Genomic DNA, 14019 nt, shown 5'->3' on the forward strand with positions numbered 1-14019 from the left:
GAGTGGCTCGTCGTTATAAGGCAAGGTTAGGTTAGGTTTTGTTCCAAGAGACATTTGTACATGCCAATACTTGCGACGTCATTTAGAAAATTATACGTCATCGTACAATGATTCGACATTTTTTTACCGTCGAACCAACCATAAATGAGAAAATTGTCTGACTCTAAATTAGAGAAAGTCGTGTGGCTGTAAAAAATTCGATGCAATCTAGAATTACTCGTGACTCATCTTCCACCGCTGAAATTAGAAATGCGGAGTATCACGTGACCGGTAGGTAAATCGTTAAAGATCCCGCAGATTCACCTGGCGGACAAGTAAATTCACCGTGAGGCGTGTCTAAGCCCGATTAAGTCGGAATCCCGTTTAGAGTACCCTGGCCGACAGCGGTATCCTCAGGAAGATAGACCTCTCCGTCCTCTCTGATCCAAGCCTCGACCGTAACGAACTCCGCGATGTAGCTTGGGATGCTGCACTTCAAGATCGCGCTGTTCCCTCGGATCACGTACTCCGTGAGAATTTCTGGTTGATACGGTTGTGTGACGACTGCACGGAAAACAGGCCACTGGCAAACGGGCTCCGATCTCGTATTAACCTATCTCTCCCCGCCAAAGCTCCCACTCAAACCGAACCGAATCCCTCGATTTTGACCTATCTTCGCGAAAGCTCGAGAGATTTACACAAAAGCTCGCCACCGATTCTACTCGATTCCAAACAACGAGCCTCGTTTCACCCATTTTTCACCACTAAGTTTCAACTCTATCTACAGACTTTCACCTATCTTCGTGGATACTTGAGAAAATTAACTAAACCGCCTCGTACCTAGTTTAGCCTCAGCCTCAATTCCACTTGATTACGTTAGATTCTCCGGCGGAGCAACAGTTATTCCCGCGAATCCCGAGCGGCTGGCGCTAGCTATTATCGAATTCGTTTATTTTTCGAAGAGAGTCATATAATCGCAGCGTGAGAGCCACAGCAGATGGTTCATTAACCCTCGTCGCGTTGCCGCCGCCGTTCAACTGCCGCCGGACTGGACCGCGCCGGAAACGAATCGTTACCACGTGCCACTTTGAAATTTTACCAAGTTTGAACAGCGAGTGTTCGAGGAAAGGGAGAGAAAAAAAGTGGTGGGACCGGAAGTTGAAATGACTCGTTACAACGAACGATCGGTGATTAAAAAGAAAGGAAGAAAGGACGGAGGAGAAGAGGAAGAGACGGTGAAGAAGGAGCAGATAGTGCTGTACCGTAGTCGTTGCTCGGCTTGAAGGTCGAACCGTCGCTTCCCACCCAGGTGTCGACCGACACGAATTCCGCGACGAAGCTGGGTATGGTGCATTTCAAGATGGCTGCATTTCCGCGTATCACGTATTCGGACACGACCTCCGCTTCGTAGTATTGAGTCACGACTGGGGGAAACAGGGGCGTGCGATAAGTCGTTACGCAATTAGCATAGCGCTGTTAACGGGTCAGTCTGCCTGTTTCGATTCGGGCAAATGCGGGTTGCCCTCGTATAACACGATAATTTATTTCGTCTCGTAACGAAATTACGTCTTTTTCTTTTCACATGCTACCGTCAATTCGACGACACCCTCCGTATAAATTTTAAGAGAGTGTCATTCTTTTTTATCATTTTACCGAAAGTTCTAAGTTAGGACAAGGGTTTCTATGTCTTTCAAGCCACGTTCCATTGAAACTATGTTATACACACAAGTTTACGTGATCCGTATTGAAGCTCGCGTGCCACCAAACGATCTGGACACCCCTCTGCGCTCGAAAACGATCAGCTGACCTATTCATACGACGTTGACTAATAACGCAACTCGCTGTTGGCTACCATTTATCAATCTCTAAAAATCTCTCCCACCCGTCTCCTACCATTCTTCTCGTCCGGATTAAAAGAATTCCCTTGATCGTCTTGCCAGCCAACTACTTGCACGAACTCCGCCACGAAGCTGGGTATGCTGCACTTGAGAATGGCCGCGTTTCCGCGTATCACGTACTCGTTGTTTACTTCGGACTGATAATACTGGTGCACAACTACAATAGACGGAAACGGAGATAATCAGCTTTGCGGTTTGTGGGTTTACGCGTTGTCCATGGACGATCTATCAGCCGTTTACAACGCTAAATCTGGAATAACCGCGAGGGCATTATCGATCTCGTTGTTCCGTTTGCTAGCCCTCTCACTCCTCTGTCTCTACACCTCGGCGTATGTTAGAAGGGAGCATACACGGTCAATCGTAGCACGGAGAATAAAGCAAAACGAAGTTAAAGACCGTTTCGTAACGAACAGCAATATACCATATACGCTGGTGTGAACGCACGACGTTGACGACAGCTTCTCTAGTGACGTGGTCGTCGTCGCCTCTCGTCGAGCAGATCGATTCGCCAGGTCGCATCTTACGCCGCAGTCGCGAGAGCTTAGAAAAGCTTGCATCCAGGAGGTACACGTCGACGAACGATCGGTGGTGCACTTTGACTCTGTACTAGTGTGCACGCGGACGTGTTTCTACGCATGTGCGAACACACGAGTCACGAATATAGTAGGCACAGGGGGAATAGAACGAAACAAGGGAACTAGAGAGATGGAGAGAGAGAGAGAGAGAAACGTCGACGTCGATGCCGACGATGTGTTCCAATTATTTGGGCCAGCATACGCTTACTTCTCTCCCTCCTCGATAGAAAGAACGTTAACGAGACCGGCCAACGACGACGACAACGATGACATCGCGTGTAAAGCGTGTACGATACGTTAATTATGCGAACGAACCAACCGCTGACCCACGCTTTAGGTCCATTGCTCTATTTTCTATGGATTCGCGGAGTAGCCGTGGATGCCATGATAATTGCCTCGACGACGCGCGGCCGAGTTGCATCAATAAATGTCACGCACGCGATCGTTCGACGCCTCGTCGCGGACCTTCGCTTCTCATCATTCTCGTACGATAGAGGTTTCATCGCGTTATCTAGTTTCACAGCGTGTAACATTTTCAACCGTGCTATTTTCAGTGAAAAAAAAAAAAATTAACGCTTAAAATATCCCCTACGGACATATGTGAAATTTTTAAGGGGAAAATTAGGGGAAGGGTGGTATAGTAAGCAAAGGACGACCCGCGCCCTGTTCTTCGTTCTACGGCCATTAAAATTAGGGTGCGTGTTATACTCTCGGCTGGGTATTACGCAACATGGAGTATGGTTAGTTTTAAGAGCGACGAGATCTGCTCACGAGATCGACGAGAGAACGTTCCTTAATTAAAGTTTAACAATCAAACTCGATGGAATATTGCACGAGGTGTACCGTAATCGTCGCCAGGTACGAACTCCTCCCCCTGATCGGTATGCCATGACAGAACCTTCACGAAATCAGCGACAAATGACGGAACGACGCACTTCAAAATGGCACTGTTCCCACGAATAGCGTATTCCTTGTTCACGTCCGTGTCGTAGTACTGCGCCACCACTGCGATATCGTCGTTTTCAAATGCGCGATTAAAAATTCAGAGCAACGTCGCCCTCCAATCTCCGTATTTTTTTTTCTCTCTCTCATTTCGAATATTTCATGTCCGAGTGCTTTCGAGCTGGAGCCCTTGTAAATTGGGTCGTGGAACTGGGTCAACGATATACCTTCGCGCACGAAATAAAAAACCGTTCGATGGACGATCAACGTTTTCATACTTTTCGACCGTTTCCTTCGATGATAAATGGCCGAAGAGTATCCTTGATGGGAGGGTTTTTTTTGTTTTTGCTGGAGTTAGAAGAGATTGGAGAACGACGAGAGTTCTTGCGAACAACGGCGGCGGCAGCGATTAGTCATTATAAGTGCCCTGAGCTAATTATACCCGATCGTCGGAAGAAACAGCGATAATATCCTATGCTCACCGCTAGTGTCGCGAAAGATAACGCGAGGCGCGAGGTACTGACCCCAAAAATACGCCAAGGCACGTACTCGCTCGTTCGCTGTTCGAGACAGCTGCAAAGAAGATTGTTTAGATGCTCCCTGTCTGGCCACCTTTAACGTCGTACCGCTGTCGTGTTTTAATTGTTTTTTAAAATCTTTATGAGGATTTTCTTTTCATTTCTTCAGGGGGATCTTTTGGAAGAGTAGTTTCAAAGGGGATATTGAACTTTTTCGTATATTTCTTTTTCTTAAACAAACACTGAACATTTTTTACATTTTTTTCTTAAGAAAATATCGAATGTTTTAGCAATCCTTTTTCTCACACTCTGACAACGGCAAGACGCCTTTATCCCACGTATTGTGCTTGAGAAAAATTCGATATTTTTTCCACCGGAGTAGTGTCTCGTTAGAAAAGTGACAGATGGCCAGGCGAGGGCTGCCGCATAATTTTGGAGATGGAAGAGGATAACCACTTACCGGCTCTCACGTTAACATCTCGGCTGTGAACTGAACCTGCTGGGGAACGCGCCAGACAGCTGTAAACCTGAGCATGAACCTCTTGACGATAATCCTCGGCGCGGAAGGGAGGGAAGACCAAGTTTCCGTTCGGTAAGACCTGCGTAGAAAGAATGCAAGTGGTTTTCCATTCGCGAAATGCACGGTCTAATAAGGCGACAATTAATTCGGCCTTCTTGGTCGCCGAACGACTGACGTAAGATCCATTGCATCGGTAAACACGTGACACGTAGGTGTTCAGGCGTTCGACAGTGGGAAATGAGTCAATTTTTTAATCGCGCGGATAAAAGATCAAGGACGAGGAGAGATTAAGAGGGCGAGTGTCTTCGACACTTTTGTGTTTGTGTGTCGTTGAAATTTCAATGTACACAAGAAACAAGGTGTGAAAGTACACAAGTTCTATTTGCGCGAACTCGTTGAAATAAAAGGAGATACCTGTCTGAGTCCAGGAACGTCCCCAACAGCACTTCCGTCAGCACGAACCCAAATGATATCCGGTTGGGGGTTTCCTCTGGCCTGGCATTCGACAACAGCTCCGGTTCCATTTGAGAAGTCAATTCGGTTTGGTGGTTCCTTGACAAACACGGGTCCCATAGATTCATCCTCAGCACAAGCCACTGATGAGAGAAAAAAGAAGAAAGAACACCGTCTGAAATTTACCATTCGAACCAGTTCCCCAGCGTGAAATTTGAATAAACAAGGTGCAACCATGCTAGGAGATCAATTAGTCGAGATACTGTCACCGGCAAAAGGAACTTTTGTTGCGTGTCTTTCAGCCTCGCTTATCGTCCGTCTCCGCCAGGATACGCGACACCCACGTTCAATTGGCGCGTCGCCAATTGCAGCAAACAACAGGTTGCCGGTCTGCTATTGAATAATATGCTATCAACGTCACGTGACCATAAGGGAGACGGCAATGCGTGATTCCTTTTTCCGTCACGGATGATCCTGATTTCATTCGTTCGTAACGAGAGAAGACTCGCCGATTTAAGAGCTCTCTCTCTCGAGAGAGAGAGAGAGAGAGAGGGAGAGAGAGGGAGAGAGGGGTCGTAAAAATCGTTGTCACTTAAAGATCGCTCGAAGGAATTCCCTCGAGTTGCCGGAAGTGATTCTCTGCTTTATTTTCAGACGCGCCGTTCCTCGGGCTAGTTTACGCGTGTTTACGATTATACAAGAGTTCCCTGTGCCACTTTCGTGGCGCGTAACCGCCTACCGACTTATGATCACGGTTACGACGCGGCCAACGAACGGATAAACGCGGCGCCGCTGTAAAATCCAAGTCACGAAGAACCGGTTAGCGAAGCGTGTATGCCGGTCGAACGACAGGAGGTGCACAGGTACGAGGAACAGGTGTTCCCAAGTTTCGTTGGATCGAGGACTCCTGCCTTGCTCCACCAGTCTCTCTCTCCCCGCTTGCTCCTCGTCATTCAACCAGGCGTGTCTATTCTTGGTTCGTTCCTTGCCTTCCATGTATACACTTGTCTGCACCGCGTATGTGTGTGTATATGCACCGGCGTCACGCCAATTTAATTACACTACTATGGCTTCGATCGTTGCATACAATGCCAGTGAACACGGAAGACGCCGCGTGATTTCGTGTAAACCACGTATCAGAAACACCTTTGCCTCTCGTGTGGTGGTTCAGCTGTGGTTCCTAGATAGAAGAGACGTTGAATGAAAATGTTGTGTTCATTAACCTCCACGTCGGTGTCGAACGATTATTAAGGTAAAGCAGCTAATGATAGGATCGTGCGGTGACCCGGTAAGACCCGTTGCAAAAGCGTTTTTCGTAAAAGCTCGAGGAACGTTACGCGCTCGCGATCAAAGACGAGGATTCTTCCCGGTCGATAACCGCTCTGTAATCTATATATAGGCAAGCTTTGAAACGTCCGGACACGCTGCATCGAATATATTTCCAGCAAAGATATATACGCGCGTTATATTATAAGCTTGTGTGAGTGGTGTGTTCACACGGGGCAAACATTACGCGTGTGACTCACGCGCCTACGCTTCCACGCGTGTCCGCTGGAACTAAAAGATCGTGACGATCATAGTAATAATTCCCGTGGGGGAGGACTTTTGAGAAACTTCGTATCGACGATGACGCGCAGGACACAGGATACTAAGTAACGCTCTTTTCTTTCAACACCTTCAGCACGGTGTGATTCATGGATCGGTAATCGAGCGATGCTACTTATCGACGTGTCATTCCAGCATTGCTGACAAAAACGATCGAGACGTCGATGAATCACCACGTTATTTTAAAAAATTGTGTATTAACGATAATGGTAATCGTCCCAGTCGTAAGAAACGCCTGCAGCAGCGAAAGTTTCACGAATTTTGCTGCAGTCTTGAACGGTGTCGATGACGAATTTTTTTTAAATTCCGCACGAAACACACCCTCGAGTAGATGAGAGAAGTGTGTCGCGGAGCAGTTAAAGCGGAAAGGACCACGTCGAATCTGAGGGACCTGGTGCATTCGACTTTTGGGTCAAGTACGAGTTTCGTCGTTCGATTTAGATCCAGGGCTATTTTTAATCCCTGCCCGTCCAGGTTTCTTGCATCGTGATATCGTGCCTTCTTCCTCTTCTATGGAGATCACGTCTTCGTCTCTCCTTTTCCTCCTCCGTTATTGTAGAAAGTGTCCTGTATATTTCATTATTCTCTACCGAATGATCGGATAGTAAGTTTCATGCTGCGAGCATGACCGAGGCGAAATCGAGGGATTCACCTGGCGCTGCTACAGCAAAATACGATTCTCTTTCAGCCGTCCATTCTGGGAACAGCAGCTGTTCCTTTCTCTTCGTTCCTGCCTCCTGCTCCTCCTCGTCCCTCCTCCTTTCTTCATCTTTTCTTCGGCAGCTGCAGCAGCTCGTACTTCGTTTTCTACCTACCTACCTACCTACCTACGCTTCCACGTCGTCCTGGACCTTTTGCAGGCTGACGGATTTCAAATGAACCAACGCGAGATTGCATCGACAACGTTGATTTCCCATCCGTCGTCCTTCTCCCCCGGGGAGAGACGAAATTGCTCCCCTCAAACAACGGAAAAACCGTGAAAGTTCCCGCTATTCTATTAACGGTGAATCAATCTCCCGTGAGAGGAGAACGTGCGCAACGAGAGGCTTTTTCGTCTCGTCGGGGGCAGAAATAGAGCGCACCACGTGAAATACTTTCTTTCGCAAAAACCTTGAGCGAGGTTTACAGCGTGAACTCTCTCGCGTTGGAAAATAAACGAATAAACAGGGCTATTAATATGGTTTTACGATGTTATAAACGGTGCAGTGACGTTGATAGCAACGGCGAAAACTGTCCAGATTAAACCGTGCTGAATTACGCTATTGATCGAACACGTTCGAGGAACGTGTGTGTTATCCGGAAGACGGTTAAACGAAAGATGACTTACTGCGTCAGCTGCTGACCTCATGCTAACTTCAGCCCCGGCATACGAGCTCGATGCACGAACGATCAGATGGACAAGATTGATAAAACGCAGATACGCAACACTCGTTACACCTTGTCCCATTCGAAATGCGACAATTTACTTCCGCGTCAATTCTAATCCATTTTACTACCTTCTCCGTTCATGGTCACTACCTTCACTCTTACATACACCCAGTGACATTCTTTTAACGTGTACTCACCGTTCGTCAATGCCAGAATAGCCAATAGAAACATCGTCGTTAGATAGTTGGGTATACACCCTCCTCCTGGAGGATCACGCCACATTCTGATCCTTTCTTCCTTGATCGCACTGATTCTCGCCTGATTTCACAGAAAGAACACTTGAAACCGTATGATTCACCAAAGACAAGTGGTAGAGACCACGCGCATAGATCGCAACAGCCACGCGAGAAAAGGAACGATTAGCGTCACAGCTGGAGAACCATTTCCTGAATCGCTCTTCCCTAGCCTGGCGAGAGGATGCACGCGAGTTCCTCCTACGCGTTCCTCAGATGAATATACATAATATATATGTATGTACACTGGAATTGAGCGACCTTTATACGGTTCAAGGCCGACTGGTCTGTTCATCCTCCGGCGGATGAATGTCTGCGACACATAGGGGGAGAGGATCACGGTGCATATTTTTCGGCCTGGAAATATCGCCATGCATGACCACGATCGCCGTTGCTGTACACAAGCTGATTCAAGCGGAAGCAGCACATATAAATCGGTCGTATTTGATAGTTCCCTCTGTTTCTACATTCTCATACGACCGACAGCCTGTCTGCAATGCACCAGCCTCGACTTGTTTATCGCCGAAGCAAAAAAGCAACAAGCATATTAACGCTAAGTAAGGCTCGTCGAAATGCATCGAGCAGCGTATAAGCGTAACTTTCTATCAAGTTAGAAGCATCTACTTTCAAGCGTCTAAGAGCAACAACACCCAAGAGCTTGTTGACGTGTTTTAATCGAACTAAAGATTTAAAAAAAGCGAAGCAGACAGGAATAAAGTTAAAAAAAAAGAGAAAAGAGGCGTATATGCGAAGAGAGGAATAGAGAGGAAATCAATGCGTGAAAACTGAAAGTGCGCGAGGAGAAGCCTTTAGCGTCCGTCGGCTCGTGATAATCCCCCGGAACACGTTGCCGGTCGTTTTTCAAAAGCACCGGTGATACAGCGTGCACGTGCTGAATCGTTGATAGCGTGGGTTAGGTAGGAAGAAGACAGTGAACGGGAGAGACGACGAGAGAGACGGGGAGAGAAAGAGAGAAGGAAGAAAGAGGAGCGATAGGGAGAAAGAGAGATATAGAGAACGAGAGACGGGTTGGAAGAGAGAGAGAGAGAGAGAGAAGCAAGGGAGAAGCACAGAGTAGTGCGGCTCGTCACGGAGCTGCTCCCTCTCGGTGGGTTTATTGATCGCAGGGTGCGGAGCGGACCAATCTACCCCTCGTGCAGCGTACGCCATGCTTGCTGGTATTTGCCCGAACCAGTCTGCTTGCTCGCCAGCCTCCGTCGGCCTTCGCTAAATCCGGAAAACCCGCCCCCAAACCCATGAAATGCCGCATGGCCCGGCTACCTGGACCAGAAATACCACTCTCCTTCGCCGAATCGGCTGGCGCCTCGAGAAGGTACAGATCAAGGGGATAAATCTCTCAAACAAATAGCTCTACAACTCGTCGTGTCCGTTGTTCGTGTTTAATTGAACCTGATGGCAGTAGTACTACGAGCACAGATAGATCTGGGCCATACCACGTCTCTCTCTGGGAAGGTCACCACCCTTTGCACATCACGCGTATCTATCGCGTATCGTTTTTTTTTTCGTTCTTTCTTCCTTTTTTTTCGTCTGATTACAACTTCCTGCTTGCAAAAGTAACAAGGCCTTGCTTTGTGCCGTAACGTAAAGAAGGTGTAGCTAGATATGTGCAGCTATACGTGTACATTTGCGAACCGATGAATCTTTTCGCCCGTGGCATCGAGCACACCTGGTTTCGAGGTGAACGCGTGCTGTCTCTTCCGCAGGCGTTATTCGAGGATACTTTGTGTAATAGAATTTTGAATGGGACAATCGACCACTGTCGTGTCTTGACCAAACCCCTACGCTGACAGTTCCCCAGACTGTTCGACCAAACTTCCAATTCACGTCTGGCTAACTGTTGCGATCATTCGGAACAAGAGAACGGGTTCGAACAATAAACCCGCGGTAATCACACTTCGCGGCCACAAAGAGCACATGCACACACACGTACACACCCACGAGTGATTTCGCAAATCTTCGAATAGAACCGATTACGCGAATTTTTTTTTTTTTTATCGAATCCGACCCCTCGAGAAAACACGACGATTAGGCGATTAGGCGAGTTTGGTGAGTAGGCGAAACCCTTGGAGCGTGACTCACACGTGATGCAAAATGCAACACACACACACACAGGCACACACTGCTTTCTCACCGGGTCCTACTACGTACCGACGACACGTCGAAGAGCGTGACTCACACGTGATGCAAAATGCAACACACACACACAGGCACACACTGCTTTCTCACCGGGTCCTACTACGTACCGACGACACGTCGATTAAATCGCAGAGAGAGAGACACACGCTGACCACACCGGTTCCGGCGAACAGAAGCGAACACTCTAGGTCCGTAGACGACCGAAGAGTGCGGCGAGGAGCGTCGTTTGCTTCGGGACAGCGGCTGCTCCACGGGATCTCGAGGTCGACGGTGGGGGGTCGTCGCCGTCGTGGTTCGCTCTTGCCTCTCTCATTGTGGTGGGGACGCCGGTTGGTCGACCTTTGTCGCGCGCGACGGAAACGTCCGCCGTGGTTAATACGTTACTATCGCATCGCGTCTCCGCTAATTGTAATCGTTTGCTGTTTATGCGCCATCACGTCGCCGAATTTCACTTCCTCCGTGCTCTTTTCCTTTTTCGGCACACAGGAAATTACGCTGATTAATTAACCTGCGTCATATTTCGCGCGACTTTCCTTTCCGCGCTTCGCTTTCAGTCACGAGGGAAACGTTACGTTACTGTTTTACCGTAGAAGTCGAGAGAAAGTTTCGAAAAAATTTTTTTTCGTAAAAAGAAGATGGAGGAGAAAAATTTGGAATAAAGGTTGGGATGTAATTTTGTATATGTAAAAAGAATAATTTATGTTCGATTTTTATTGGTACTTGTTCTTCTCTACCGATACTCGAGACTCCATGTTTTCGATAGTTTTGAATATTTGAATGGATCACGCAAAACTAGGTACGCGATGAATGAAACTTGAATACACCGCTTCGTAGTGACGTAAAGAACCGTTGGCGAGACACGTCATCGAAGGATGACTGCTTTATTGACAAGTTTTACGAAGCCGCATGGTTTGCCCTTCTGGTTTTGACAGTGCGACGCTGGGTAAGGAAGAGTTCGTCTGCGACGCGTCTCTGTACCGGGAACTGGTGTGAAAAATGGTCGAGAGGGAACAAACGAAAAAGGATATAAAAGAACTGGCAAAGAATGACAAGTACTCGATTTTACTTCCAACCTACAACGAAGTCGAGAACTTGCCCATAATTATTTGGCTTATCGTGAAGTATATGGACGAGAGGTAACTAGAATGGCAACATAACCTCAAAGTATGAATGAAGCCCCTGTACTGTGCAGTTGAGAAATTATCAAATATTCTAGCGAACTTGATTATGAGATTATCGTGATAGACGATGGTTCTCCAGATGGGACACTGGACATGGCTAAACAGCTGCAGAATGTCTATGGAGAGTACAAAATAGTTTTGAGACCAAGGGAAAAGAAGCTTGGACTGGGCACAGCATATATTCATGGAATTAAACATGCTAATGGAAACTTTATTATCATCATGGATGCAGATTTATCTCATCATGTAAGTATCCTCCTTTTCAAACAGCTGTTCCATGTATGCTGTCAAACTTGATGCCAGTTCTTCATTTTTTAGCCTAAATTCATACCCAAAATGGTAGAACATCAGAGATACCTTGATTTGGATATTGTAAGTGGTACTAGGTATATAAAAGGTGGAGGAGTTTATGGCTGGGATTTCAAAAGGAAATTGATCAGCAGAACTGCAAATTTCCTCACACAAATTTTATTGAGACCAGGTGCCAGTGATCTTACAGGAAGCTTTAGGTGGATACCCAATGCATTATTCAATGTAGACACTGAAACAGACTGTAAATCTTACATTGTTAAATTGCAGATTGTACAAGAAAGATGTACTAGAAAATCTCATTCACTCTTGTGTATCAAAGGGGTATGTCTTCCAGATGGAGATGATTATCAGGGCCAGGCAATTGCAATACACCATAGGAGAAGTTCCCATCACGTTTGTCGATCGCGTTTACGGCGAGTCGAAGCTGGGTGGGTCGGAAATTTTCCAGTTTGCAAAAGGTCTTCTGTATCTTTTCGCCACCACTTAATTTAATGTACAATAAAGAACTGCAATAAACATTCCTTGTATTATAATAAAACGATATATACGTATGAAAATACGATTAACGAACTGTATATTACTATACGCTTTTTAAATAAATACTTCATTCACACGTCACCAAATGTCGTTTCAATTTAGCACCACGTTGATTGCGCAGCCTGTTCGAAGCAATTCGTCTAATTGCACGTATTAATAAATTGCGAATGCTCGTTTTAAAAATGAACGAGCACGTGCACGCACACGTGGCCGTGAATGAGAGACACGAAACACATATAACGATTCTACCGAGCGATTCCACCCTCGCCGCACCCTCTGACGTCACGCAGCCTCCGTTTATTGATCCATTACGAAATTACAGTCTATAGTTCGACTTGGGCAGAATGCAAGACGGTGCCACAATGTGCCATGTACGGAAACTAGCCAAGATGTACACGAAAAAAGGAAAAGAAAGAAATTCCATCCTATCGATGCGACTTACATAATGCCACACATTCAACGAATACCATTCTAAAAATGACTCTCTCGTAATTTATCATCCATCTACGAACGTAATATTATCGACGAAAATTGTCCCATCGACCATTCGGGTATTTGAGAAAAGGTACCAGTTGTTCGATAGGAAAAAAAGCTACCGTATCGTTGTACTCTATCGATCGATCATCGGTTTTTTTGTTCGCCGATAAAAAGGCTTGAAAATACGAGAGAGTAGAGCTCTTCTGGCAAGCGAAAATGCTCGAGGTCTGGAGATCAGAGTTTCCGTTTGCAGAACGGGTGCAGTTAGTCAGTTCTGTCGCAAGCTTCGCCGCGGCCAGACGTGCAAGTGGCGTTGCCTACGCGCCGGGGTGAAACTTGCAAGCTCCCCCTTGTCGAGCTTTCAGATGGCTGTGCCTTTTAGATTTTGACGTTTTCTCTTCGTTTTCCCCTTTCTCCCGTTGTACACGTTTTTTTTTTTTACACAGTCTTCGTTCGGACACACTTATTGCTCCGGTACGTGATTTCTCGCCCCACCAGGAAAAAGAGACCGCACTTCGACATGCCACGAAAAATCGGATTCAACGTCGTGTACGCAACCAGTAAGGGAACATGCAGATTGTGACTGTGATATTATTCCTATCGAACGACGTTAACCTCGGAGTTGTGTGCGTGAATCTTGAAATCGACAAGGGCTGGAAAAATGTATCTGCGTGCGCTTTGCTGTAGAATGAAATTCTTCTTCCGCAAAGGTGTAAAATAGCAGGATCGTTTTACTACGCTCGAACATCGATTTTTTTTTTTGTTTCTCTCTACATACAGGAAAGCTTTCATTTTTCGGAAGTTGCTGCTGCTTGTATAAAAACAAATTAACAACGACGAGCTGACACGTGCGCTTCACCGCGTCTCTCTTTGCGGATCGCAATCATATTTTGCGCTCGAGTGGTTAACGAAGCCGCAATCGCCACTCGATTTCCGTACTTCGCGTCGATTAAATATTAAACAATCTCTTTCCCCGGTATCGGCTGACACGTTAAAAGTAACGAAGCCCCTTCGATTGTTGTGATTGCAAAGCGTGTGTGCTGAACTGCGGTATCGCGTGACAGTGTCTCGTGTCAGCGGTCCACCGTTGAAAGTATAATTTCAGAGTTAAAACATTATCGATTACGTGAGAATCTCCATTTTTATTCTGAAATGTGAACCCTACAATCGCGTACCTTTGAAGATGACACAGCAGAACGGTGAT

At 46.6% G+C, this 14019-nt stretch overlaps 3 protein-coding genes across 3 annotated transcripts in view; 2 read left to right on the forward strand and 1 right to left on the reverse strand.

Annotated features, from left to right (window-relative positions):
* The window catches only part of LOC108578417 (Down syndrome cell adhesion molecule-like protein Dscam2), a 58028-nt gene extending 47592 nt beyond the window's left edge, over window positions 1-10436 (reverse strand). The window contains exons 1-4 of the mRNA XM_017941742.1: window positions 10416-10436; window positions 8056-8176; window positions 4847-5028; window positions 4373-4511 (exon numbers count right to left, since the gene is read on the reverse strand). Coding sequence (XP_017797231.1) covers window positions 4373-4511; window positions 4847-5028; window positions 8056-8140 — 406 coding nt within the window. The 5' untranslated portion in view covers window positions 8141-8176; window positions 10416-10436. The remainder of the gene's footprint in view (window positions 1-4372; window positions 4512-4846; window positions 5029-8055; window positions 8177-10415) is intronic.
* A 701-nt stretch (window positions 10437-11137) lies between these two features.
* On the forward strand, window positions 11138-12329 carry LOC108578381 (probable dolichol-phosphate mannosyltransferase). The gene is made up of 4 exons (XM_017941703.1): window positions 11138-11444; window positions 11525-11735; window positions 11808-11998; window positions 12069-12329. The coding sequence occupies exons 1-4, from the start codon at window positions 11305-11307 to the stop codon at window positions 12286-12288; spliced, it is 762 nt and encodes a 253-aa protein (XP_017797192.1). The 5' UTR covers window positions 11138-11304; the 3' UTR covers window positions 12289-12329.
* A 1006-nt stretch (window positions 12330-13335) lies between these two features.
* The window catches only part of LOC108578355 (centrosomal protein of 104 kDa), a 7631-nt gene continuing 6947 nt past the window's right edge, over window positions 13336-14019 (forward strand). The window contains exon 1 of the mRNA XM_017941675.1: window positions 13336-13375. Coding sequence (XP_017797164.1) covers window positions 13336-13375 — 40 coding nt within the window. The remainder of the gene's footprint in view (window positions 13376-14019) is intronic.

Source organism: Habropoda laboriosa, unplaced genomic scaffold (assembly GCF_001263275.1).
Source record: "Habropoda laboriosa isolate 0110345459 unplaced genomic scaffold, ASM126327v1 scaffold5, whole genome shotgun sequence".
In the NCBI taxonomy this organism is placed as follows: Eukaryota; Metazoa; Arthropoda; class Insecta; order Hymenoptera; family Apidae; genus Habropoda; species Habropoda laboriosa.